The sequence below is a fragment of the Hippoglossus hippoglossus genome, chromosome 13 (genome assembly GCF_009819705.1).
Source record: "Hippoglossus hippoglossus isolate fHipHip1 chromosome 13, fHipHip1.pri, whole genome shotgun sequence".
NCBI lineage: Eukaryota > Metazoa > Chordata > Actinopteri > Pleuronectiformes > Pleuronectidae > Hippoglossus > Hippoglossus hippoglossus.
Window position 1 is genome coordinate 21,002,473 of NC_047163.1, and position 24,244 is coordinate 21,026,716.

At 40.6% G+C, this 24,244-nt stretch overlaps 2 protein-coding genes and 1 long non-coding RNA gene across 3 annotated transcripts; 2 read left to right on the plus strand and 1 right to left on the minus strand.

Annotated features, from left to right (window-relative positions):
* Positions 1–2,440: 2,440 nt before the first annotated feature.
* LOC117773067 (uncharacterized protein C11orf53 homolog) lies at positions 2,441–15,524 on the plus strand. Its single transcript, XM_034604764.1, has 5 exons — positions 2,441–2,674; positions 3,546–3,646; positions 11,234–11,273; positions 11,496–11,788; positions 13,732–15,524. Exons 1-5 carry the CDS (start codon positions 2,665–2,667, stop codon positions 14,161–14,163), a joined length of 876 nt encoding a protein of 291 aa, XP_034460655.1. The 5' UTR covers positions 2,441–2,664; the 3' UTR covers positions 14,164–15,524.
* An 83-nt stretch (positions 15,525–15,607) lies between these two features.
* Positions 15,608–19,394, minus strand: LOC117773068. Its single transcript, XR_004615868.1, has 3 exons — positions 18,784–19,394; positions 17,428–17,492; positions 15,608–15,955 (listed from the first exon to the last, which is right to left on the minus strand). It is a non-coding gene; the product is annotated as an uncharacterized LOC117773068 (long non-coding RNA).
* Positions 16,681–21,941, plus strand: colca2 (colorectal cancer associated 2). Its single transcript, XM_034604763.1, has 5 exons — positions 16,681–17,437; positions 19,390–19,490; positions 19,813–19,873; positions 20,373–20,737; positions 21,382–21,941. The coding sequence occupies exons 1-5, from the start codon at positions 17,431–17,433 to the stop codon at positions 21,721–21,723; spliced, it is 876 nt and encodes a 291-aa protein (XP_034460654.1). The 5' UTR covers positions 16,681–17,430; the 3' UTR covers positions 21,724–21,941.
* Positions 21,942–24,244: the final 2,303 nt, after the last annotated feature.

A 24,244-nucleotide genomic window follows, 5' to 3' on the forward strand; every position in this document is an offset into this window, starting at 1 on the left:
TCACACAGGGAGCGGAATGTACTCAACATTTAGTCACGTGGACAATCTTCAGTCCAGTGTGTGTACTGTCAGCTCCTGAGCTAGGTGGAGCTGTTGTGCACTTCCAGTCTGTGGCTGCAGTCGGTCACTATTTACCTCAACAGTCATTGGTGTCAGTTTACGAGTGGCAGCATTTCTGTAATCTGATACATTACGTGGGCTCCGCTTTATGATTGGATCCAAGCTGAGCACACTTCTGTCTGGTTGGGTATTGAGTCCTTTCTCTCGAAATATCCACTAAGGGACTTGCTATTTTTTTTATGAAGTTAAAACAATAAAAGCGATTTATGATAACCCTGTCACGCTCAATACACTGAAGGCTGGGCTGTTGGATGCTGGGTTTAAGCGGTGGGTTAAAAATGGCATTGTTAGACTGAAGGACTTATTCGCTGACGATATGATAATGATATTTGAACATATGATTGTTAAATTTGGTATCCCTCGCTATCTGCAGATGCGCCACTATATATTACATGACACAACAATAACTGACAACCCTAAAGTATGCCCTATTGAGAAGTTGATACTCGAAACAGGAGGTAGGATGTCTGTCAGTTTATTTAATAAGCCTTTGAGCACTGCATCCCTTGCTGATCTGCACCTGGGAGAAGGAACTTTCAGTCACAGTTGACAGTGAAAACTGGGAAGTTATTTGGAGATATAACAAATAAATTCCAGTTTGTAATCGTACCAAAGAAATGAAATTCATGATTATACATAGATTGCACATTACTCCCAATCGTAGACATTATTTTAATCCGGTTCTTTAACCCATGTGCTTTCAATGCAAAACGGACACTGGTTCATTAACTCACTGTCTTTGTTCATGCTGTAAACTACACTGGTATTGGTCTGGTGTTTTATCTGAAATGGAAAAAATATTGGGTTTAGAGCTGGAGATGGACCCAGTGTCCCTCATTCTGGACCTCCCAGGTAGATTGGTAATATCAAAAAGCAACATGAGATTGTATTGCTTCCTTACCTATGCTGCAAGGAAGAACATTTTACTACGATGGATTAATGAAAAGGTGCCGACTGTTAGGGCTGGCGGAGAGTGCTCCTCGACTTGGTGCCATTAGAGTACCTTACATGTACATTGAATATGAAAACAGACCAATTCTAGAAAATGTGGGAACCCTATTTGAATCTGAGCCACTATTTGTTGTTTGTTTGTTCATGGTTCATGGTTTTTTCCTTTATTGCGTATCTTTTAATGTAGCCAGCTTTTATTTGTTATAAATGTGGAAAAAACAATAAACCTAGTGTTAAAAACAAAGTGGGCACCACTGTGATTCAGCTCATACAGTCAGCATGGGAGACGCGGGAGGTGTTTAACTGAGCGTACGTTAAGGATGTGTGGTCACTGTGACATTTAGAAGCAGTGTTTGGATCACTATTTAAAAGTATCAACTCAAACTGTATGCAAATCCAAGCAGTCTTTAATTGTGCCACTTTAATTTGTATATGGTGTTAATATGAAATTGTGTGAAAATGTAAATAATGTAGGTATTGGAAACCTATGTGAATTTGCATTGATGCTGGTAGTTTTACAAGAGGAGACTCAGTCTGAGGGAGAAAACACAGTGAGGTTCTGCCAGGATACCTTTAAAAAGTCAGATGGGAGCTTTACTAATGCTAGTTTAGTAAAGGCTCCAGCTCATTACCTCCACCAAGGAGGTTATGTTTCCACCTCTCTTCATTGTTTTATTTTATTTTTTAACAATATTACACACACCTGAACAGATCACCATGAAACTTGGTGGAATGATGTGGTGTGGGTCAGGAAAGAACTCTTGATAATTTGGTGTAGATCCAGTTTAGGGGGCGAATCCAGGTTTTTCTATTTACTTTCCCTAATATTGTGAGATAGAACTTCATGGACATTTTCAATATTTTCCCAGGGAATAATTAATTGATCATGTTGAAAAAATCAGCCATATTTAGGGGACTGATGAGTGTATGGAATTTGGTACAGCCTGACTGGAGGTATGTGCTCTACTGAGTGCCATTCTAGTTTGTTCTTCAATAATGTCCTTATAAAAAAGTTTTGTATCAATTGTCTGATTAAGACTTCTGGCTTTGGTAAGTTCTTCTTGAGGTTTTATTTATTCCAAAGATGCCACAGCTCAAACTGAAACAGACTCTATTCCACAAACCGGCAGTGAGAAAACTGCAGCTACAATTAAATCTTGGAAATATTATGTCCTCTTAACTTTGGGTGATGAGTGGGCTCAGGCAGGAGTGAAATGCTGCTTCCCAGTCCCTGTTCCACGCTCCTGATGCTTCCATCCCCTAATCTTGACTGCAGATGCAAATGGACTAAAAAACGTCCCTACCAAACATTTGCATTTAAACAAATAGATAAAGGTCATTTTGAAAAGCTGCCTCCTCATGACTGCAGTGTGAGGTGGCATGTTCCATGTGTCCCTGCCCTCCTGACAGCGTGGTTAAAGCTTATAGCGTGGCACGCCACACCACTCAGTATGGTGCTGCACGCAGGGATTCAACTACTGTAGGCAAATAGAGCAGAGGGACAACAGAGAGGCCTGCCTGTGTGTTTGTGTGTGTGCATATATGTGTGTACTTGTGTGAGTGGCTGTGTGTATCAGACTGCTCTACAGCATCATGGACACAGGTGAGACTCACTTGTTCATATATACTGCTGTCACTCTGGTTGTTGCTGAATATATATATATATATATATATATATATATATAGCATCTGTATTTCTTTTTATATTAATGAATTAAGTGCATGTGAAGAAATGTAATAGGAACAGTTTAAAGTGTATCTTGACAATTATTTGATGACATGAACAGTCTCCTTTGCTGATGCTAATATCTCATAATAAGTTGGTCAGTTTAGTTTTAATAGAACAAAAAATGTATGAACAAGGAGAAAAGTAATTTTTGTTTAAATTCTTACATGTATCCATGTTTGATATTTGAACATTTGCATGCTAATTAATATCATTCATAACTTATATTTTAACTATTTACAGAATGCTATTTAGTTTCACTTTTTCATATTTTCTCAGTGACCACGTAAGGTCAGAGTAATCTGGGATCTTTGGTTTTTTTGCATGCAATATCCATCTACATATTACATTTTGCATTCTCATTAATGCTCCTGCTTCCTAGGAATGTCCCCAAATCACACCAGCACACGTTTCAGATTTGTGACAAGCAATGTTATACCAAATGATCTGCTGTTATGATGCAAAGCCATCATTACCCCTCCGGTCTTCATTCAGTTTGTGAGCGAGTGTTTGTTGTAAATTGCATCTTTTTTTAGTCCATTTGCATTGACCAAAATCAATTTCCATGACATTTACACACCAATCCCAAAGAGTCATTCGCCTATATGCATAGAACTGTGAAACATTAAAATGAACTCACATTTGTGGGAATGGATGAAAATTTGTATGAACTTTTGTTGCAGGTCAAACTGTTTCTGGATTTGTATCAAATGTGTATTCACACTTTTTGTATTTCTTTTCTGTCCAGAATATTCGAAGCGAGTGTACCAAGGCGTCAGAGTCAAGCATACAGTCAAAGACCTGCTGGCAGAGAAGAGATCCCGACAGACAAATGGGCCCAGATACAGTGTAAGCACAATCTCCTCTAAACTGCTCTGCTTTTGTTCCTTCTTGTCTCTTCCCACTTCATTTGTCTCCCAAACCAAACAGCACAGCCACAGTTGACATTCTGTTGGGCAACACAATTAAGAGGTCGCTTTTTAAAGAATCTCTTCTCCTTGTTTACATTTCGTCTTGTTTTGTGGACCAACGATCCATGGTGGATCCATTGACCGCCTGTACCTCCCCCCTCTGTCTCCGCTCCCCTCAAGTGCTCGCAAAGCCAATCTGTAAATAGCAGAACGTGGTGTGTGTAGAGAGAGACACAAAGCGCCAGGGCCCATCCTGACCTCACAAAAGAACACTGACACAATGATCGCAACAGCGACGGCCGTGATCTCCCAGAAGCCGGCCCGAGGTGGAGGCAGGGGTGTGGTGGGAGGATTGAGGTGGACCAGGAGCATAGAGAGCCAGAAAAAGGGCAATGTAGGAGGCTGTCTATGCAAAGTTTGATCCATGCACACCTGCCGGCTGACATTGTCCTCTGCCGTGTTCAGGCCGCAGACAAACCTCCTATTGTTGCCTCAGGACACATGCAGTCAGAGAAATAGACGTCTGCATGCACAAGCAAGATGGGCTTTTCTTTTTCCACAAACTCCCTGTCAAAAGGCTTTCACACAACAGTGTTCACTGTTTGGTTTCTGTTTAGCATCGGCATGTCCACTCTATAGATATGCAGCCCGCTAACCACTCAGGTAATGAGGGGACCGTGTGAAGGACACAAGAGGAAATACAATTAGATTTAACAAAGAGAAAGTCCCAAAATGACCCCTCTCTAATGCAGCGTATGTAATAGAAATATCAATGTAGAGGTTTGTAACTTGAGTGCATGTAGAAAAAAGATATCATCCACCAGGTCGATGCACTGTGATGTGGAGGGATGTAGAGCTCCATTCTTTGTCAAAATTTATAAACCCCTGAGAATTGGTTTTCTTGAATTTTTCCTAAAGATTTATTTATAACAATAACTTCAACTGCATATGATTCAAAGTTCATCAGATGACTACATGAAAGGTATTGCTAAGGCATTGTTGTCCTTATCTGCCTCTTGAACAAGCTCAGGCTAGTTTCTACTCTGATATAAACGGAGCAGAGTATTGTGACTGTGTCTTGTTTGGATCATGATGAGCTCCATCTTGAAATAATATGTTCATTCATGTGGAGGCAGCAGTGGGTTGGAGAGGAAAGAGTTGTCTCTGTCAGGGGTCAATGAGTCCACGGACGAGACAACAGCTTGTGCCTATGAGTCTCGAAAAGAGGAATGACAACCTCTCTAACCACTGGAATGACAGCTTAACAGATGTCAAAAATCCTCTCAAATTATTATAAAATTCCAAAACTCCAACTAAAGGTTTAATGTGTCCTACTTCAGGTATTTTGACAATGAAGTTGCAGCTTTAGATACAAAATCTGCATTAGGGTGAACTCTATGTAATTTTTGACAAGTTAAAATTGAGTTAATAAGCAATTAACTCAAGTCTAATATGATGAGTAGCTAATGGTGGATAACTTTAGATATTTACAGCCATGTATGACTTTTCACTACTTATTCTACTTTAACTCTATGTTTTAATGTTCACTGTTACAGCCAGAGTCTCACATTAAGGCAGTTAGACTGGGACTGTTCCAACAGACAACTTGGATCTAATCAAACTGGCACACACTAAATATGTAGGCCATCGTTCACCATATTGGGTTGTAATTCAGGTAGAAATGGGTGACAAAGAAAAGGAAATATCAACATGAATGTCAAAGTAAGCAGCTTCAGTGCTCTGAACTGCAATAGATGTTTCTTCCAATAGATATTCCCTCATTGGGTGTTTTGATGATGATGGTGGAGAGAGCTGTATAACGCAGGGTTCAGACTACATGACACCAGGTCCATTGCTGCTGGACCTGTAGGGAATCGGATGGGCACCAGCCTCATGGGAGAAATCTGCTTCACTGGCCACGCACACATATCTAGACATGGCGAAGCGAAAGAGGAATGGTGTTGTTGGTGTCGCATGTTGTTACTGTGAAACAGAGGGAAGGCTTTTAGGCTCGTCAAATCAAAACACAGCCAATATCATACACGTCACTTAGTACGCCATGTTTGTTAACATTCTTGGAACTAAGTAGCGGTACAAAAAATTACGATGATGTCATAAGAGACAGCAAATGGTGATTGGTCAGGGAGCGATGTGTATGCTGTCATGTCTCTCGGACAAAACACAGCAAGAACATTCCTACCAATCGAACCATTCATTCCTTGTGGTGTATGGAAATGCTTACGGGCAGTGTCATTAGTACATGGACAGGACGCAGAGAGCTTCCTAGAATTAACTGAGAGAGCTGATGGGGAGATCAACAAGTTGTTTTTGTGCATGAAACAGAGCGAAAACATTTATGGATGGAAAATATTTGTTATCCAAGAAAGGAAATGTGTCCATTAGCTCAGAGAGTAGAATAAGCTGAAAAAGGAAATGTGTCTGTTAGCTCAGAGTTTTTTCCATATGAAAACCACTTAATTGCTCGGTCACAGAGCCAAACAGAAATAATCACTGTGTGGCTGCAGAGGGCGCTGTTGCTCAGTAACGGTTACATAGTGTTGCTTTAAGTTAAACCTATGTGGTCCGTTGATGTTTTTGGACACACACAGGTCATGTCACTCTGGAGCCGACCTAGTGACTCTGCCTTGTGTAGCATTGTCACTGTCACTAGCTCCTGTTTCTCACAATTATGTGGCTCCCAAAGTTGACAGATGTTTTTCAAAGGGGTTGGGGAAAGAGGACATGCAATTCCACGATATGTGCAGCATACAAATCACCACCACATTACATTACATTTCATTTAGCTGACGCTTTTATCCAAAGCGACTTACAATAAGTGCATTCAACCATGAGGGTACAAACCCAGAACAACAAGAATAGAGAAAGTACAATTTCTTCAAAAAAGCAAAACTACAAAGTGCTATTTTTAAGTGCTACTAAATTGTTATTTTTTAAAAATGTTATTCAAGGTATAGTCGGAAGAGCTGTGTTTTTAGTTTGCGGCGGAAGATGTGTAAACTTTCTGATGTCCGGATGTCAATGGGCAGCTCATTCCACCATTTAGGAGCCAGGACAGCAAACAGTCGTGATTTTGTTGAGTGTTTAGCTCGCAGTGAGGGAGCAACAAGCCGATTGGCCGAAGCAGAGCGGAGTGAACAGGCTGGGGTGTAAGGTTAGACCATGTCCTGGATGTAGACTGGACCCGATCCGTTCGCAGCACGGTACGCAAGTACTAATGTTTTGAAACGGATGCGGGCAGCCACCGGTAACCAGTGAAGGGAGCGGAGGAGCGGAGTAGTGTGAGTGAATTTAGGTTAAAGACCAGTCGAGCTGCTGCATTCTGAATGAGCTGCAGAGGTCGGATGGCACTAGCAGGTAGACCCAGGAGGGAGTTACAATAGTCTCGGCGTGAGATGACCAGAGCCTGGACCAGAACCTGCACCGCCTTCTGAGTGAGAAGGGGGCGTGTTCTCCTGATGTACAGCATGAATCTACAGGAACGTGTTGTTACAGTAATGTTGGCAGTAAGGGAGAGTTGGCTGTCGAGTGTCACACCCAGGTTCCTAGCAGTCTGAGTGGAAGTACCAGACAGTAAGTGTAAATTTGTCAATAGTTTGTAGGTCTGTCCACAATTATTGTCAAATTTTGCACAATATTGTATGAATAGGCAAAAGACGGACAAAGAAGTAGTTCCAACTCTGAAATGGCGTTTTATTTTTGAGTCATCAGGAATTTACAAGTAATGGAGGAGTTATGTCAATAATGGTCATTAAATATGTCCAGCTGTCCACAATTTCCAATCCTATTTAACGTCCATAAATCTAAATGCAGATGTTACTTTAGTCTATTGAAACGCACAGTTAACATCTTCATAAATGAAGCTCCTGCCATTCCTGCCCCAGCAATGAACAGCATTTCTATACCTGAGCTAAAATGTGCCATTCAGTTATTGCTATTGTTCTACTATTGTTATGGTTTCTTTACTTTCACTCACCTTTAATTTGTCGCCCGTCTCTATCTGACCTGCAATTCAGCATCTCTTCGGTGCAACGTTCACTCGTATGATTATAAATGATGCATGGAGACCTAATGATGCACAGAGGCACACAGTAACACCCATCAACGTCTTTCTGTTAGTTAATGCTTCTCTTTCATCCCTGGGAATAAAAGGCCTTTGAGTAAGAAGAGCAAACTCTGACCACAGAGAGAGTTTCCTCATGTTGGAACACGGAGATTCTCAGTGATAATATAAAGATCTTAAATCATTTCTCTTTACTCAGAACATCGTTATTAAAGTGGACTGCCCAAACATGCTGATATTACATAAATGATCCACGACAGTGACAAAGTAATTTGTGTGTGATGTAGAAGCCTCTTCAAGGCTCATATTTGTGATGTTTCTGTTGGTAAAAGTTCACCAAATGGCTAAACTTGACGTCAATGCTCTGAACTCAAGGGGCTATGTAAGCTTTTGCTACTACTACATGGCCAATAAACTGCAGTTTAGCAGCAACTTTGCATGTTCAAACTTCATTCTTTTACTCGCTAAGAGCTGCCTCCAGTGGTAGAAAGCAACACCAATGTTAATTCTTATCATCTAGAAACTAATTATTCCTGCATGGAAGCGTGTCAGATAAAATACAACACAATGGATTAGAACAAAAACAATATGTAATATGGTTAATTTTCTAAAACAAAGTTGTGAAAAACTGAGAACTTGGTGGAACTGTATGTTTCAAGTAAGAGTATTCTTTAAAAAGATGCTTGTTTTCTTACTAGTATGAAATACATTTATAAATTACATTGGTATAGGAAGAGTTCTTCTGTGATATAAGGTGAAGTAGAGCCATCATCATCACCCCCACCCCCCACAAACATACACACATTGTCTGACTGTCGGAGCTTGAGTGTGCTGATTTCCATACGCAGCCTTCAGAGATGCACTGAGCCGTACCTGGGCTCCATGAGGAAGTCTTGGCACTGGCAAATTACATTCAAATTCTGCCCTCAAAATTTGCTTGCCTCCCTGCCAACACAGGCTTAATATCAACTCTTTCATGCTAGCAATATGCAAACAAGCCTGTCATGGCCAACCTTGTCCTTCGGACCCTGCGCCGCACGTCTCTGCACTGTGCTCCGACTGAAACTGCCGGAATGAAAATGTTAGAAAGTGTTAGAACATTTCATTAATGTTAATCAAATATATTTGTTAATTCAAGATTGTATGGGAATGATGAGCAAACATGATGGAACACGAGGATTTAACCTCTCCATTGTGTTTGCTGATGTTCTGACAAAATTGTTCAAACTCATGACTTTATTTAAAATTTTGATGCAGAGTTACAAAGTTTCCAAAAATTCCAAATATACTGAGGCAAAATTCTGTGGAAATAAGGATGGATTTGTCTGTTTTAATATTTCATATTGTCCCGGATTGAAAGCGTGTTTAAGGATTACAATTTCCCTGAAATAATTCATAAGTTAACGAATCGACAAGTTGTCCAGGGAATTTTAATATTTATTTTTAAGAGCCTACAGTGAGATTAAAAATATTAGATAAAATATTGGATCTGTCAGAGTAACATTTAATAGCAACTTTAAATTATCACATGATTATTGACATGTATCATCTGAGCAGGAGACGATGATTAATCTTATATCTGACATACTGTTCATTCTTAAAAAAAGAAAAACCTGGAAAAAAACGTAATAATAATAATACAGACATAATTTTACTTCGATACTGTAGGACTTAATTTGTTTAAACCCCTTTCAATGACAACACGGCAAGTAACAACAATTTAATATTCTTTATTTATCATATATATATCTCAATACAGTATATAGATAAATATTAGATATAAGGAACCAGTTAAAATGGAATGGAAAATTGTTATTCTGGTTAAAACGTATAATAAGAATTTGGATCAAATCCACAAATTTAGACCAGATGGTGAGAACCTCACCCCCGTCTTCTACTTCTACTTTTAAATGTGATCTTACTTTCCACTTGTTACTGTTCACACACATTCTGGTGAGAGGACAACATGTGTCATTGTTTGTGTCACTGTTTAATTACCCTGTGCTGTCACTACATTTCTATTATTTTCTTTCTTAATTTTATAACAATGATGATAATATTAACAACAATTATAACAATAATTATAATACCAATTGAATTACCCCATCTATATTATTTATTCTGTATTATTGGGATTGTGCTGATTCCTGGGCCTGTACACTTATGTCTATGTAGTTGCTGCACTGTCCTCTGTCGTCCATCCACATGCATAGACAAGGTATTGAACCACAACATTAGCCCTTCTCATAGAGAACGTGCTGCAGATACAGTAGATGCCCTGTATGAATGTGTGTGTGAATGGTGAACTGTGCTGTAAAGAGCTTTGAGTGGTCATCAGGACTAGAGAAGTGCAGTATAAATACAGACCATTTACCATTTTACATATCTCCATGTCATGTTGAATTCAAGTTGAGAAAATTGGTTGTATTTCACAAATGAGTAGGGAGTGTTTTTTGTATTATTTTTGTGTGAATGGAGGTGTCCTTATACTTATTACAAATAACATCCTGGACTTGTCTTTATTTTGTCCAAGCATCTGAATTTAAATGTAAATATGCTATATTTAAAAGTATAACAATGTACATACACACGTTTGTGTAAGGTGTTGAATTTATAATCTGTAGCCATAGGTTCATGTTGTATATAAAGGAGGTGTGGATGTAGCTGTGAAATCAAAGTTGGATTCATTTACATTTTATGGAGCCTCCAAGTGCTTGATAGTAAATAAATGAATAAGAAATTATTAAATAAATAGCCACATAAATAAAGTGTGTGAAACATTATAAATGAATAAATTAAATTTGTGGAATGATTCGTGAAATTATTTTTCAGAAAAGCAACACGATAGTTTGGCGAGATGCCATCCAGAAATTGATTAAAACAAAAGAAGCGAAAATTGTTACAAGAGATTTAAAAAATAGTTGCTAAATTAGAAATAAAACCAAACCAAATAAAAAAGAAATGGTTTTCTATGTCCCCACATGACGCCTGAGGTGATTATGAAAGGTCAGTGACAGCATCAGTTGCACCAGTTTAGTTTACAGCACCACAGCAAATCAAATCAATATCCTTTGTGTGCTTCAACCACCTCCAGGGTTACTGGGGGTCTCAAGATTCTGGCACTGTTGGGGACCCCTTCTTGAGCTAACAGGCGCTAACTGGCTACATTTTGTTAACAGTTGTTTAGCCGACACTATTATGAAAAGAGATGTTACAAAAAACTGTCTTAATGAATAGTGGCACTTTATTAAAAAGCGAAATTGTGAAATCAAATATGACTAAGAACATTAAAACCTCGCGTGAGAAAGAAATGAAGCTTTCTCTCCTCTTTCGTAATGTTGCTGTCACACTTTTATCTACACCTTCACACATCAGGTTATTAAAACATCACAGTTACCACCCAGGTTGCATGGCTCACTCCCACTCCCATTTCTTTTGGCACAGGGGGGATCCACCACTCCGCCTTCATTTGTCCAGATGCCAGGTGAGACTCTGCTGATCAAGTAGAACATCTTCATCATTCACTCTTCACTGCCTGCAAAATAAATCTGCCAACACAATCTGTCATTATCACTCTGAGTAATACTCGGCTGACCCCAGTTAACATTCTGGGTCAGGTGTCTGCACATCCTAAGAATCACAACTTAAGTGTGTTAGATGTGTACTGCTGCCGTGATGAAGATTTGATGTGTATTGTTCTCTGCAGGGTCTCACATGTTGCCCAGCTACTACGGCGTGAGGCGTCCCTTCATCTCCGACTCCGACTACTGTCCATCCACCAAGCAGTTCTCCCCTGACGTCTACTCCTCCAGCTTCGGGGGTAAACCTCTGGGCTGCGACCCGTCCACGATGACCGGTTACTCCTCCCTTATTGACAGCTACTACCCAGAGGCCTTTGGCGCCGCTGCCTTCTCCAGCTCTGGAGGATCCTTCCTGCCCTCGTCGGCCCTCTCGTCCCTGCTGCCTCCCTTCAATGGAGAGTCCTCGCATCTATTTCTGGTAGGAGTCGGGATCAGGGTTTGTGCATGTTTGTGTCATAAAGCAGTTAGATGATAATTATATAATAATAACTTTATTTGTATAGCACTTATCTAAACCAGGTTACAAAGTGCTTTACAAAATCCCTGGCAAAAAATGAATGACGTAAACTGAAAGGTATTCAGTTCAGTTCAATTTTAAGCGCCAAATCATAACATATTAAGGCCGAGACCTTAAGATTTAAAGAGAAACCCAACAGCTGTGAAGAGGGAATGAACATGTTTAGTTTAAAGCATATAAATATGTGTTCCCCATGAAACTACATTTATTGGCCACATCATTGGTGCAGCAAGTGAGGAATGTGTGTGCTAGGTGAGAGCCTACAGAAAACAGTTTCGATGTTCATATGGGAACCTAGATTTGAAAATGATGAACCCATTCTTTAAAACCTAGTGCATGCTGGGAAAAGCTCCATATGTTTTCTCTGATATTTAGAGAAAAGCATTGACTGTTAATCACTCCGTGTTTTGAGAAAGAGTTCAGGTTTCATTCTTCTGAAACACAAATCTGCCGTCATTTGACTGCAGCTCAACTCTGTAGTGTGAAGTTACAAACAGCTACAGTATGTGTGATGTGCTTTGCCACATGTCTTGGTCCATTTGGTTCCATGTGGACTTTCTTAATCATTTGTATGTGTCATTTTACATTTGTTAGATAGTGACAGAGTAGACGTGCAGCGAGGAGCACTGGTCAGAATCAAACACATGCATCTTAGCCAATAGTCTATCAGGACGTCCCTGAGGACAGCAGTACTGTAGGTCACACATGTTTGACGGTGTATACGCCACACTTTAGTGCTGAATGTGTGGTTTTGGTGGTGTCAATGCTGTTTTGTTAATCTGTTTCTGTCTATGCCCACTATCCCAATTTTGGAAAAGATTAAGGAAATATCCCTGATTGTTTGAAAAGAAGATTATGTGTAAAGCTGAAACCGTATCATCTTTATGATGAGGAGCACTACTCAGACTGTGAAGACTGCCGTTTATGTCTGCGTTCTGGAGGAACACGTATGAGATAATAACTTTGTTTATGTCATCAGAGTTAACTCAGTTTGAGCTCGAGGCGTTTGGGTTTTTTTTTTTCAATGGGAACTTGGCGTTACAACCTGGGGGTATGCAGTTAAACAGATGTGGGCATTTAGGAGGAAATGAGACGGTTGAATGAAAGACTGTTGAGTCGGAGCTTGACCACCATGATTCTGGCCTTTCTTTTTAAAAACTGTATTAACTGATATATATCCTTTGCCACTTGGGGGCAGTGTAAACAAGTTGTTAACATATCGTTGATGGTGATGGAGCATGTGTTGGCAAACAGTCTCTTATTCATTCATCATTTATATCTTCAGCTGATTTCATTTGATTCAATGCTATTATAAAAAAATCTTATTTAAATCTGTCTCACATTGCTTTATGGAAGTCCAGTGTTTGAAGTTAACTGGAACTTTATACCTTTGACAGTTAGTTCCACTAAAACTGTAAATGCAATCTTTTTTTCAATCTTGTAAGCACCACTAGCAGAATTGTATTCACCTGTACTGTGTCAGGGCAGTAGAGGCTTATAGAGGTTTAAAGACTAATATCCTAAAATCTGGGCTAATAAAACCCAATCTGATAGCACAATGAGTGAGTCAGAAAAGGTTTTATTTGTTGTTTTTCACAAATGGAGTGAACTGTCACTTTAAAATCCAAAGTTTAAAGCATAATTGAATGCAGCATGAATGGCCTTTTCATTGGCATCAGTGAATCAGGGAAAATATAAATGAGATCACACTATTACAAAAGAACCGCTGTTCTCATATGAGCCTGACAGTGTTACAGTATCTGATGGTGGGCGTTTCCTTTAGTCAGTAGAGGAAATACATGGTTCAATGACTCATCCTCTCCTCTCTTGTCTTTCCACTTCAGAGAGACTCATGGGAGCAGTCGGTTCCAGAGCCAGTATCCCAGGTGGAGGCTCTATGTCCTGACGGCCTGGCCTCCGTCAGCATCCCGCCCTCCATGCCCAGTCCAGAGCCCCCGGGTAGCCCCTCCCAGTACCGGTCCACCAGCCGAGGCTCCTCCATGTGCTCCGTCCCAGGCAGCCAGCCCTACACCCTGCACTCTCTGGAGGAAGCCCACTACCACTCTTTAACCAGCAGCTCCTATACCAGCCCCTCCTCCTCCTTCGCCTGCCCTCCATATATGAGCAGCCCTGCCAGCGATCTGGTGTCCAAGATGGTTACGGAGGAGGCCAACGGCCAAGGCAGCCTCCCAAACAATGTTGAGGCTCAAGCCTCCTGGGCAAAAGAGGATGGGGTGAGCCCCTGGTCGCCCTTTGAGATCAGGAGGGCCTTCTGACTGGATGACAGGCTACTGGTTCAGAATATAGAGGAAGGTGGAAGTTTCACAGACAGTTGAACAGACATTACAGAGACAATTCTGGGACGTGTTTTGTAAATAGGACAATTTCTTTGCATCCATAGCATCAAGGTGTCCATATGTCCATATTACAGCCTGATGTGATGGCAACGTTCCTATTTATTTGTCATTTTTGTTTGATTCATATGATAAAGAGTGGAGGAATAACTTGTGATAAGCCATAAAATGAAAAATTACAAACCATTAGCGATGTAAACTGGATGAAATAGGATTATCACTTTTATGATGTATGACACTAGGGTTTGTGTTTGTTTTAAAAAGCCATGTTACATGTTTAAACTCGTTTAAGACGTACACGGTTTCTCTGCCAAAGGGGGAACTTCTGCAGTGGGTATGGGGAAATGTTGTGGAGTTGCTCAGCTAATTTAAAAAAATATATAAACAATTTAGTAAAATGTACAGTATACCTGTAATGTATTTGTGTTTAGGTGAAAATAGAAGTTGGATTTCAGATTGGTGTGAGGCTCATCTTTATACTCCAAACTGCCGCTGCAGCACCATGAGCACCAGACACCACGAGTCAATATTTTCACGGCACAAACTGTTAGTGGGAATTTCTGAAAAGTGAGCTGATGGATAAATGGTTAAAATGACCAGTATCAGAAAAAACACACACTTGGGAATCAGTGGTTTAGCATGCAGGTCCCTGTTCAAGATGATCATGGCCCTTTTTAAAAAAGAGATTGGTAGATTTACAATAATACAGAACTCCATTTGTTTAGCCTATATAATTTAGGTGGAGAACTAAAACTATTAAAAGCCTGAGAGTTTGATGATCTGTTTTATTAACACAAGATGCCTGGTTATGGAGTGACCAAAGTGTAATTATTCTGATTTCTTTAACACTTTAACCCTGTCTATATAGCGTTCAAAGAGTGAGTTATGCTGTATCACTTACATGAGCTATTTGTATGTTCAAATGTCAATGAATCACTCAAAAATACTTTTATGAATATAAAATAAGATATGCATAGAATCTGCAGAAAACTACAGTTTTAATGTGTGTAATAAAGCATTAAAGACATTTTTGGAAATGTTCTTAGTATCCTGATAGAGGGTAAATATTTTTGGGGACAAATTTCTAATTTGACTATATTCACATATTCACTCAATTTAAGATGTGTTACAAAACATTTATTACATACACGTGTACAGATTATTCACAGGCCAGTTTTTAGTATGTATGTGTGAAACTACAGATGACATGATTAGATAAATCAAATGATATCAAACATCCATCAAATCGTTATACATCTGTTATAGATGCTACATAGACACAATACAAAATTATAATATACTTTTTTTTACATGTTAAAACATTGTCTTTCCTGGAGCTGTTTTAATCAAGCAACTTACAAATGTGTATCAGACATGTTCAAGCTTATTGTCTTAACACTCACTTTTGACTTATTTGTCATGGTTTATTTGTCTGTGAGCTCAATGTTTTCCTTTTCCCAGAAATCACCTGTAGTCGCAGTAAAAATCAAACAGTCCTTAAACTATATATCTCTGCTCACCCTCTGTATACATATATATATGTGTGTGTGTGTCTATATCATTCTCATCAGTTGCAGTAAACATGTCATGAGGCTTCAGTGCTGGACAAACTGTTCAGGTTGGCTTCATGTCCACAGGGGTAGAGGACGTGGTGGTGTTTGAGCACTAGGTGGCGCCCCAGCACCGCGGCTTCAGGAGCAGAGGAGCCGCAGAGCTGCAGACAGAGGGAGAGAAACGTGGCTGTAATGGAGAGGAGTGAAGAAGAAGCACATGTGTGTGTGTGTGTGATGCAGTGAGCGGCAAACTCTGTTAAAAGTGCCTCAGGTAAACAAAGAGCGAAACTTGCGAAACACTAACATTTTACACTAGTCACAATTATTTAATTTTTTTGTTGGTGTGGGGAAATTATCACCACCACTACTGTCACCACTGCAACTAAATATAATAATGAGAATAATAATGATGTGGACATTAATAATTTAAGATGTAAAATAAAATAAAATAGTGATTTGATTAATAACCTTTAACCAGCTTGAGAGGCTAAATTGCTCCAGATGTTTTCAGCTGGATGAAAATGACGCATGTAAAATATAAAAATATATTTTTTATTTGGTATAGTTTCTAATCATTTAGTCACTTATCATGTGCGACCGACACAAAAAATAAAAGATACTTCTAAATAATATGATACATCTTTTTACTTTTACTAATATCACATTTACATGTTGCGCCAAATTACGCAAAAAGTCCTTAAAACAGCCTTCAATGAATTATTATAACATTTATATGTTTTACTTTGGATCAACCGTGAGACACTTGGGTGGAACGTGATTTGGTTCTGAATAAAGGAGCTGTTTTTATACATCAACAGGGCTCCTGACAAAGTGGGGAAAATCTGCACAAATGTGTGCTAAGTAATTATATAGAGATATGAAAAGATAGTGGGCTGGGGACAAGCTGGGGACGCACCGAGCTTGTCCCCCCGCTGCCCTCAGCAGGTGAGTGCGCACAGAGCACTTGCTGTAGTGGAGCTGAGGGCCTGCAGTGCCAAAGATGGCTACTGCCCTTTGCCACGCCCACTTTTCCCCTACTTTTATGCGTTTTTCTCTGAAATAAAGTTTAAAATTATGTTTCTAAATATTCTCGCCACGTATGGTGGCCTAAATAAGCGTATGGTCGCGGATATAAGTGCACTTGCGGTCCTAAAGCTGCGCAAGTGCACCCAGTGCTGTAGTGCTTAATGAGGGGGTGTGATGCACTGTTATTGCAAAAGGAGGATAAAATGAATAAAAGTATGGTTTCTTTTCCGTCAAAGTGTGTAATTCTGATATATTACATTAAAGTGGGGCTTATACAATGTCCATGCGTAGTGAATTTTAGTGAAAAATCGATAAAACTCCGTTGCCTCTGAATATTCAAATTGAAAGTAACGCGCAATCAAATCATTGTCAAATCAATGAGTTCTAGGGGTTTTAAATAGTAGGCATGGAGGGAGAAAATCACAAAATAATATGTCCACAGCTATATTACAATATTGTTGTAAGCTCTGGCTCTGTTGTAAGACATTTGTGTCGAGATTTTTTAATACTTTTGCACAAATTTCGTTCTTGGCCATTTTGCTGAGGCAGAAAAGGACGTTGTGGAGCCCCATAGGTCTTCTCCAGAGAGTTTCTCCTGATCTCTTACATCATGTCTGGTGAGTTTTCAACTCGGATTTTCATCTGGATATCACTTTTTAGTTGCTTTTTCTCCTGTATGGGGCAGAAAAGACAAAAGAGAACAATTTAATGTTTAGTGGCAAAATTAAAAGTAATGCAGAGTCGCACGTGAAGATGAGTGGGGTTTATTTTGTTATTGCAGATGTAGATTTAATAGCAGATTGTCGTTATTTATAAAGAATGTCCAGCAGATAAATAAACTTCAGTGGATTAAAGTTTGCAGTTTAATGCCACATGTCTCCTGCTTGTTTTGGGCGGATCAGGAGCGTCCGCTATTCTCACTCAAACACTCCTCTACTGCTTTACCAACTGTTATAGATTCATGTATGTTTCCTTCTCATGATCGCCGTCTATTAGCACACGTCAGGGCATGTGCATGCTCTTTTCAGCGGGTTTGTTTTTAATTAAACATTAGTTACTTGTGGAACTGACATTTCAGCCGTTTATACCTGAGTCGCTTCTGCGTAACAGGAGGTTATAAGTAACCGCGTTGAAGTGGGATGTGTCTGCGCCGTAAATTTGGCCCACTATTTGCCACATTTAAGGAAAACCACGAAGTAGCGTTTAGATGTATGAATATTTATCAGATGAGGTTCCGCAGCGGAGGCTTCTTCTCTTATCAAATCGCCTTTTTCAAAACGGCTCGCCACTCCTGGGCGCTTTAAATGACGCCTTTGGGTCTAAATTACGCGCACCTATGCGAGGCGTTCTCTACGTTTCCTTAATCAAGATTCACCTATAGGAATAATAGTCAATTACCCGTATAAGAACCACAGTATTTTAGTCAAATATCCAGAGAGGGGGGCAGGGGTGATTTGAATAAAGTTACAGAGAATTAGGGTAAGGGTTTGAGTTTTTAGTTGATAAACAACATAAGGCTGAAATCGTTCTCCGATTTCCCCCCCCCCACAAAACCACAACAACGTGGTCGATGCGAAGCACAAAATACTATTTGTAACCAAAAGACTCCGCACGGAGTGACATGGGCTATGCGTAAAGAGCAGGACTGTCTTTTTTAATGGATCGCCGCGGCACCGGGTTTAAACGTTTCCAACTTTACTTCAGAATCGACTCTTGCGCACAACTTTACCCCAGATTCAGCTTCGATGTGTTAACAGAGACAAGTTTAACGTTTTAGCCTCCGATCGCTTTACCCCGGACTCTTTGCTCGCCCTGTCTTTGTGCGTTCTTACTTTGGCGGCGCTTTTGTCCAAATTTAACAAACGATCCCACACACATTTCAACCCCGAGATCGGTCCAGGTTTTACAAGCTCTCCATTCAAATCTCTCAGATCTGCGTTTATGATCAGGAACGTACACTTACGGTTTCGCATTTTGTGCCGCTTTTCCTTTGTTTCCTTGTCGGGACCGGGTGGATCGTGAACACACTCCGGGCGCAGCAGACTACTCGGCTGACTGCGTAACAGGGCACGCGGAGCGCTGCCGTAAAGAGCGAGCGCTGGCCGGGAGCACCAGGGGGGCTCCGGCAGGGACAAGCGGTCAAAAAGTAGCCGGAGCCACAGCGCGCACTGGGCACTGGCAATGCGCTTTTACCCACCAAATATTCCGACACGAATTTAGACGTCGAAGCGCCACATATGGTTTTAACAATATATTGTTTATTATAACATGCTGTGTGTCTGTTGCCGACATTTCCCCCACATATAAAGTCGGTTTATTAGGAGGAAAATAGAGCAACGTAGTCATGGCTGTAAGTGTAGAGGAGGGAAAGAAGTTAAAAGGTGAACGTGTTGGTGACATGGGGGGGATAAATAGACGACATTTTATTTTCGTGTTTTCAGTCTGAAGGGGAGAAAACAGATTGCGTGCTGCAGAGGGAGGAGGGGCTGAGCAGTGGTGGAGAGGAGCCGAGGTCTCTTATTGTCTGCTGCTTAGTAAACATGAGCGGCATGCTGTTCTCTTCATCCAGATAAGCCGAGGGTGTACCAGGGCGTCCGCGTGAAGACCACGGTCAAAGAGCTGCTGCAGAGGCACAGAGCCCGGGAGGCCAACAGCAAAAAGCTGAGACCGGTAACCCCCCCCCCCCCCCCCCCCCCCCCACACACACACACACACACACCCCACACACCTCACCCCTTCTCTCTCTCTCTCTCTCTCTCTCTCTCTCTCTCTCTCTCTCTCTCTCCCTCGCTCTGTCTCTCTCTCTCTCTCTCGCTCTCTTTTTTTTTTTTTTACAAAGCAGGAGATAATACAATAAACGGTCCCTGTAAATGACTGACATATAATCACGCACATTCTGTCAAACACACTGAGTCTAAGTTCATTCAAAGCCAATTGTCCTGATCAAAATATCTAATAAAGTTGTCTCCCTCCTCTTCCTCCTGATGGACAGATTGGACAGATATCCCAGGGCTGCTTGGATCTCCAGGATCTTTGCGCGACCACTTTTGCAAGTAAGTTCCCTCGTGGCAGCAAGAGTAAAAGTGCAGGGCTGAAAAAAAGGCCATTTAAGTTACAGATCTGCAGCCGCACGTGGCTCCACCCTGACCTACAGCAGACACAGGCGCCCATTTTTAGAATGTAGCCAACAAATTGGAAAGTCCAAATTTGCATGCAGTCGTGCACCTCTTCAAACGCATTGGCTGCTGGAGCCATGTCGTTTTCTCTGGTCTTGAAGGTCTATTTAAATGTCTTCCCGTGGTCTGATCTCCCCACAGAGACGCGTGCAGCTTATTCGAGTGCACTCGTGGCCATTTATTCTCCCAAAAACAATATAACATTTTATTTTGAAATGCACCTCCTCAAACTTTGGAACGCATCTGTATGTCTGCCAGATGTGTAGATTGGGATATATGCCGTGGATGTTGTGCTGAACCCGCAGTCCATCATATAGGCCATACACCTCAACGTTTTGTTTACTCTCTGGATATTTACGCACAATTTTCCTTTCAGACGTAAATCCGTCAGCTCGCTATGTGGACCCCCCTCCGCCCATCACTCCAGCTGAGCCGAGCAGCTGTGGCGCGCGAGCTCTCCAGCTGCGCACCGCCCAGTTCCAGGTTCCTGACAGCTCGTGCAGCATCCAGATGCAGGACGACGCATTTAACCAAATCCAGAAGCAGGCTGGGGACATGGCGTATCCCACCACCTGCTACAGTGACAGCAGCAGCAGCGTCATGAACAACAACAGCAACTACAGCAACTGCAACAACATCGGTGGCGGCGGCTACGACTCCTGCCTGCCTCCCTCTCACTCCCTTTCGCTGCAGTGGCATTATGGACTCACCCCAGAGGCCGACCATTATGGGCATGGGATGGTACGTTTCTCCCACAGACACTGACAAAACTCCAGGAATAAAAAAAACAAAAACAGTGTTTATAAGGAGTAGTAATCAGTTATTAATCAGATTTGACCTGGAGTACTTATCTCTGGGGTCTTATCTGAGCAGCTAAACAAACAATCACTACTACTCCTTGCAATTAAATCTCAATGTGTAGGTGACAACAATTAAGGGCTGCACTGCAATTGAAACTGCAAAAAAGAAAGACAGACACATTTTAAAAACACAGAAATACACTAATTGAAATGGTAAACATCTTACAATGATACATATAAAAAAATGTCTAATTGTGTGACTCTGTAATACAGGCCTGGCATAGATAGTCATTACTTTTGTTTTGCTTCTAATCAGATCTGTCACTAATCAAATGCATATTAAATGTAACAAAATACTTACAGAAACCTGAATTGAGTCATTTTAGATATGTACATCTCACCTGAGGATCATAATTATTTCAGTATCTTTAATAAAGGAATAATTGATAGAAGAAAAACACAGCGTCCCTGCTTGAGCCTGTGGCCTCTACTGTCAGTTTCGTTGTCCATCACATGACATGCATGACATTGCAAACTCATGCAAAATATAATCCTCACCATCCTGCACGTCTTCTTCTCTTTCAGGCTCCCGGCTCCCCGCCAGAGTCACGGAAGCTCTGCAGCCCCGTGGATCACAACAGCTACTCGCCGCAGGACTCTTTCTCCTCCTCCTCCTCCTCCTGCTACGACTCGCCCACCAGGATGGAGTCCAGCCACCACGGCTTCGCCTCAGAGCACTACCAGCACTGCAACCTCCAGGACTGTTACTGCCTGCCCCACTGTTGGCCAGGTCAGCAGGAGAGCTTCTCTGCTCCCGAATACACGCCTTACCACAACCCCACAGACTATCCATACACTTGCACCGTGGAGGAGAACTATTTAATGAGGGATTTGCAGATCCCTGAGATGTGCTACAATGTACTATGATGAGAGCGTCTGCAGTATGGTTTTGTCTTCTTGCTGTAAATATGATTCTCTTCAGTGTGCTCTTACGGGCTTGTGCTGTGATGGAGTGAATATGATGAATGCTGAATAGATTGAAAGGCTGATATTTTTGTATCAAATACTGTTTTTTACTACACTTCAATTTATTTTTCTACACACAACTTGTTGCTGTACTGAATAAAAAAATGTGTTGAACTCACCAACGTGCTCATGTTCACTTGTTAAGCATTCACACTTAAAATAAATGGTAAAGTCAAAAGCAGATTAAGAGTAGGGATGAGTGATGCTGTGTTAGGGTCAGTGTTATTTTTTACATTCAGAAGTGTCTGTTCCTGCTCAACAACTCCTATATTATGTTATTTATTATTATTTGTTATGCTTATTATTATTACTCTTGTGTTATCATCTATGCTGCAAAATGTCTCCTTTAAATCATAGAAGCCACAATGTGGGAGGGGAGTAGAATCACAGTCCATAAAGGTGAGGTGGGGCTGAGCTTAGCTGTAAAACTGTGCACTGAAGCAAAGGAATCGTGTCACATTTAACCTGTGGGGGGGAAAAGTCCACTGGTACAGTACCTGTCGACGAGGGGAACACACTGACATGATGTAGTCAGTATAAGCATCGCGTGTAATTTTGGAAAAATGCTCAAAAAGCTTCATTTGGTGTATTTCCATGCACAGTGTCCACACCAAGAACAAGAGGCTACATAACTGAATCACAGAGCAGGGCATGAAAACATACAACACGTATGACATTCACCACAGAGAGCTGCAGCACTTCTCTTCAGCTTATGTAACGAGCACATGTCGGTCACGTGTCTCAGCAGATTGAGCTACAGGGGACATTTTTGCTTAATTGTAGGAGCTGTTGGGTTTCTCTCTAAATTTAAAGGTCTAGACCTTACTTTGTAAAGTGCCTCGAGATTATGAATGTTATGATTTAGCACTATGCAAATACAATTTAATCACTGACCTGAGCTGTGATCATGTGACTGTGAAGGTTTCTTGGATTCTTCGAGTAAAATGTAAACTGTAATGAGTAAACTGGCTCCCACAGGCAGCTCTCTTATTGCTTTAATAGTTGCAAATGCACCTATATGACAACTGTCTCCACAAAGGTGGAAACTTTACTCAGATAAAAAGAAGAAAGCTGTTCAATGAGATTTAATATGCTCAATATGGGAAGACGATGTGAACTCACTGGTTTGTGATGTGTTTAAAGCAATTTAATGACCTGAAGAAAAGATTTGGAGCTACTTCTGTACTTTCTTAATCACAATCAAATGTCCTGTTTTTCAGCAAAAATAACTAAACATAATAAAACTTTAAAAAGTCTGAGAACAAACCATTTAGAGTGATACATAAAGAAAATATAACTGAACAGTTAAATAAATAAATGTATATTTTAAGTGAAAAATTTATGGTTGGTGGCTTGTCAGCGACATCTAAACTGGGTGGGATTGTGCTGTGACTGTTTAATATTAAAAAATTATTGTATCGATTTATCAGAGACTCTCAAACACCTGCTACTTTCCACCTGAGAGGATAAGACAACTCCATGGCCCCGATGTCTCTGAGATCCTCATCCTGCTTTCTGACATTACACTGGATTCAGGGGTTTGTGTCAATCATACATGTCCTAAAGGCAATACATAACAGTGAGAGCGGTAAGTCTCAGTGTGTCCTTTTCTATCAATGACAAACTGAAACACGGTTTCACGTGCAACCGAGGATCATATTTTAGCACTTTCAGCAGATTTTAACCCCAATTTAACAATCTCTTGTGAGAACAAACAAACACATATGCCTCACACAGTGAGCTGCTATTATAAATATATTAGTTACTGCAGCATTCAATTACTGTTACATGAAAAATATTCACTCATGTATTCCCATGTTAACAGAAAATTGTACTTTCTTGATTCTTGTTGTTCTGGGTTTGTACTCTCATGGTTGAATGCACTTTTTGTAAGTGGCTTTGGATAAAAGCGTCAGCTAAATGAAATGTAATGTCATGAAACATTAAGGAATTGACTAATCTTTATCGGTTTGTTAAATAATGCCGGCTACTATGTTTCAGTAACTGTTGAATATTTTGTCAGTTATGCCTGTTTGCTCATTTGTATATTAATTATTTGATTTGATTTTCATTTGCCACTTAATTTTATTTGTTGTATAGTATACAGGGCAACAGTTGTCTCTGTACCCTCACATTATTTTTGTTCCCCTCTTTTTTGTGATGTCATTATGAATGTCCGTTCATCCTTCCATCCATTCATCCATCCATCCATCTATCCATCCGTCCGTCCGTCCATCCATCCATCCATCCATCGGTCCATCCTTCCATCCAGTTATTCATCCATCCATCTATCCATCCATCCATCGTTTATCTTCTGAGGGTCATGGATGGCTTTCTCTCAAACAAAGTCAAACAAAAAAAAGAGACACTAGAAAATCAACATCAGTCTTTCATTGCTGTCGTAATTGAAAGAAAAACATAT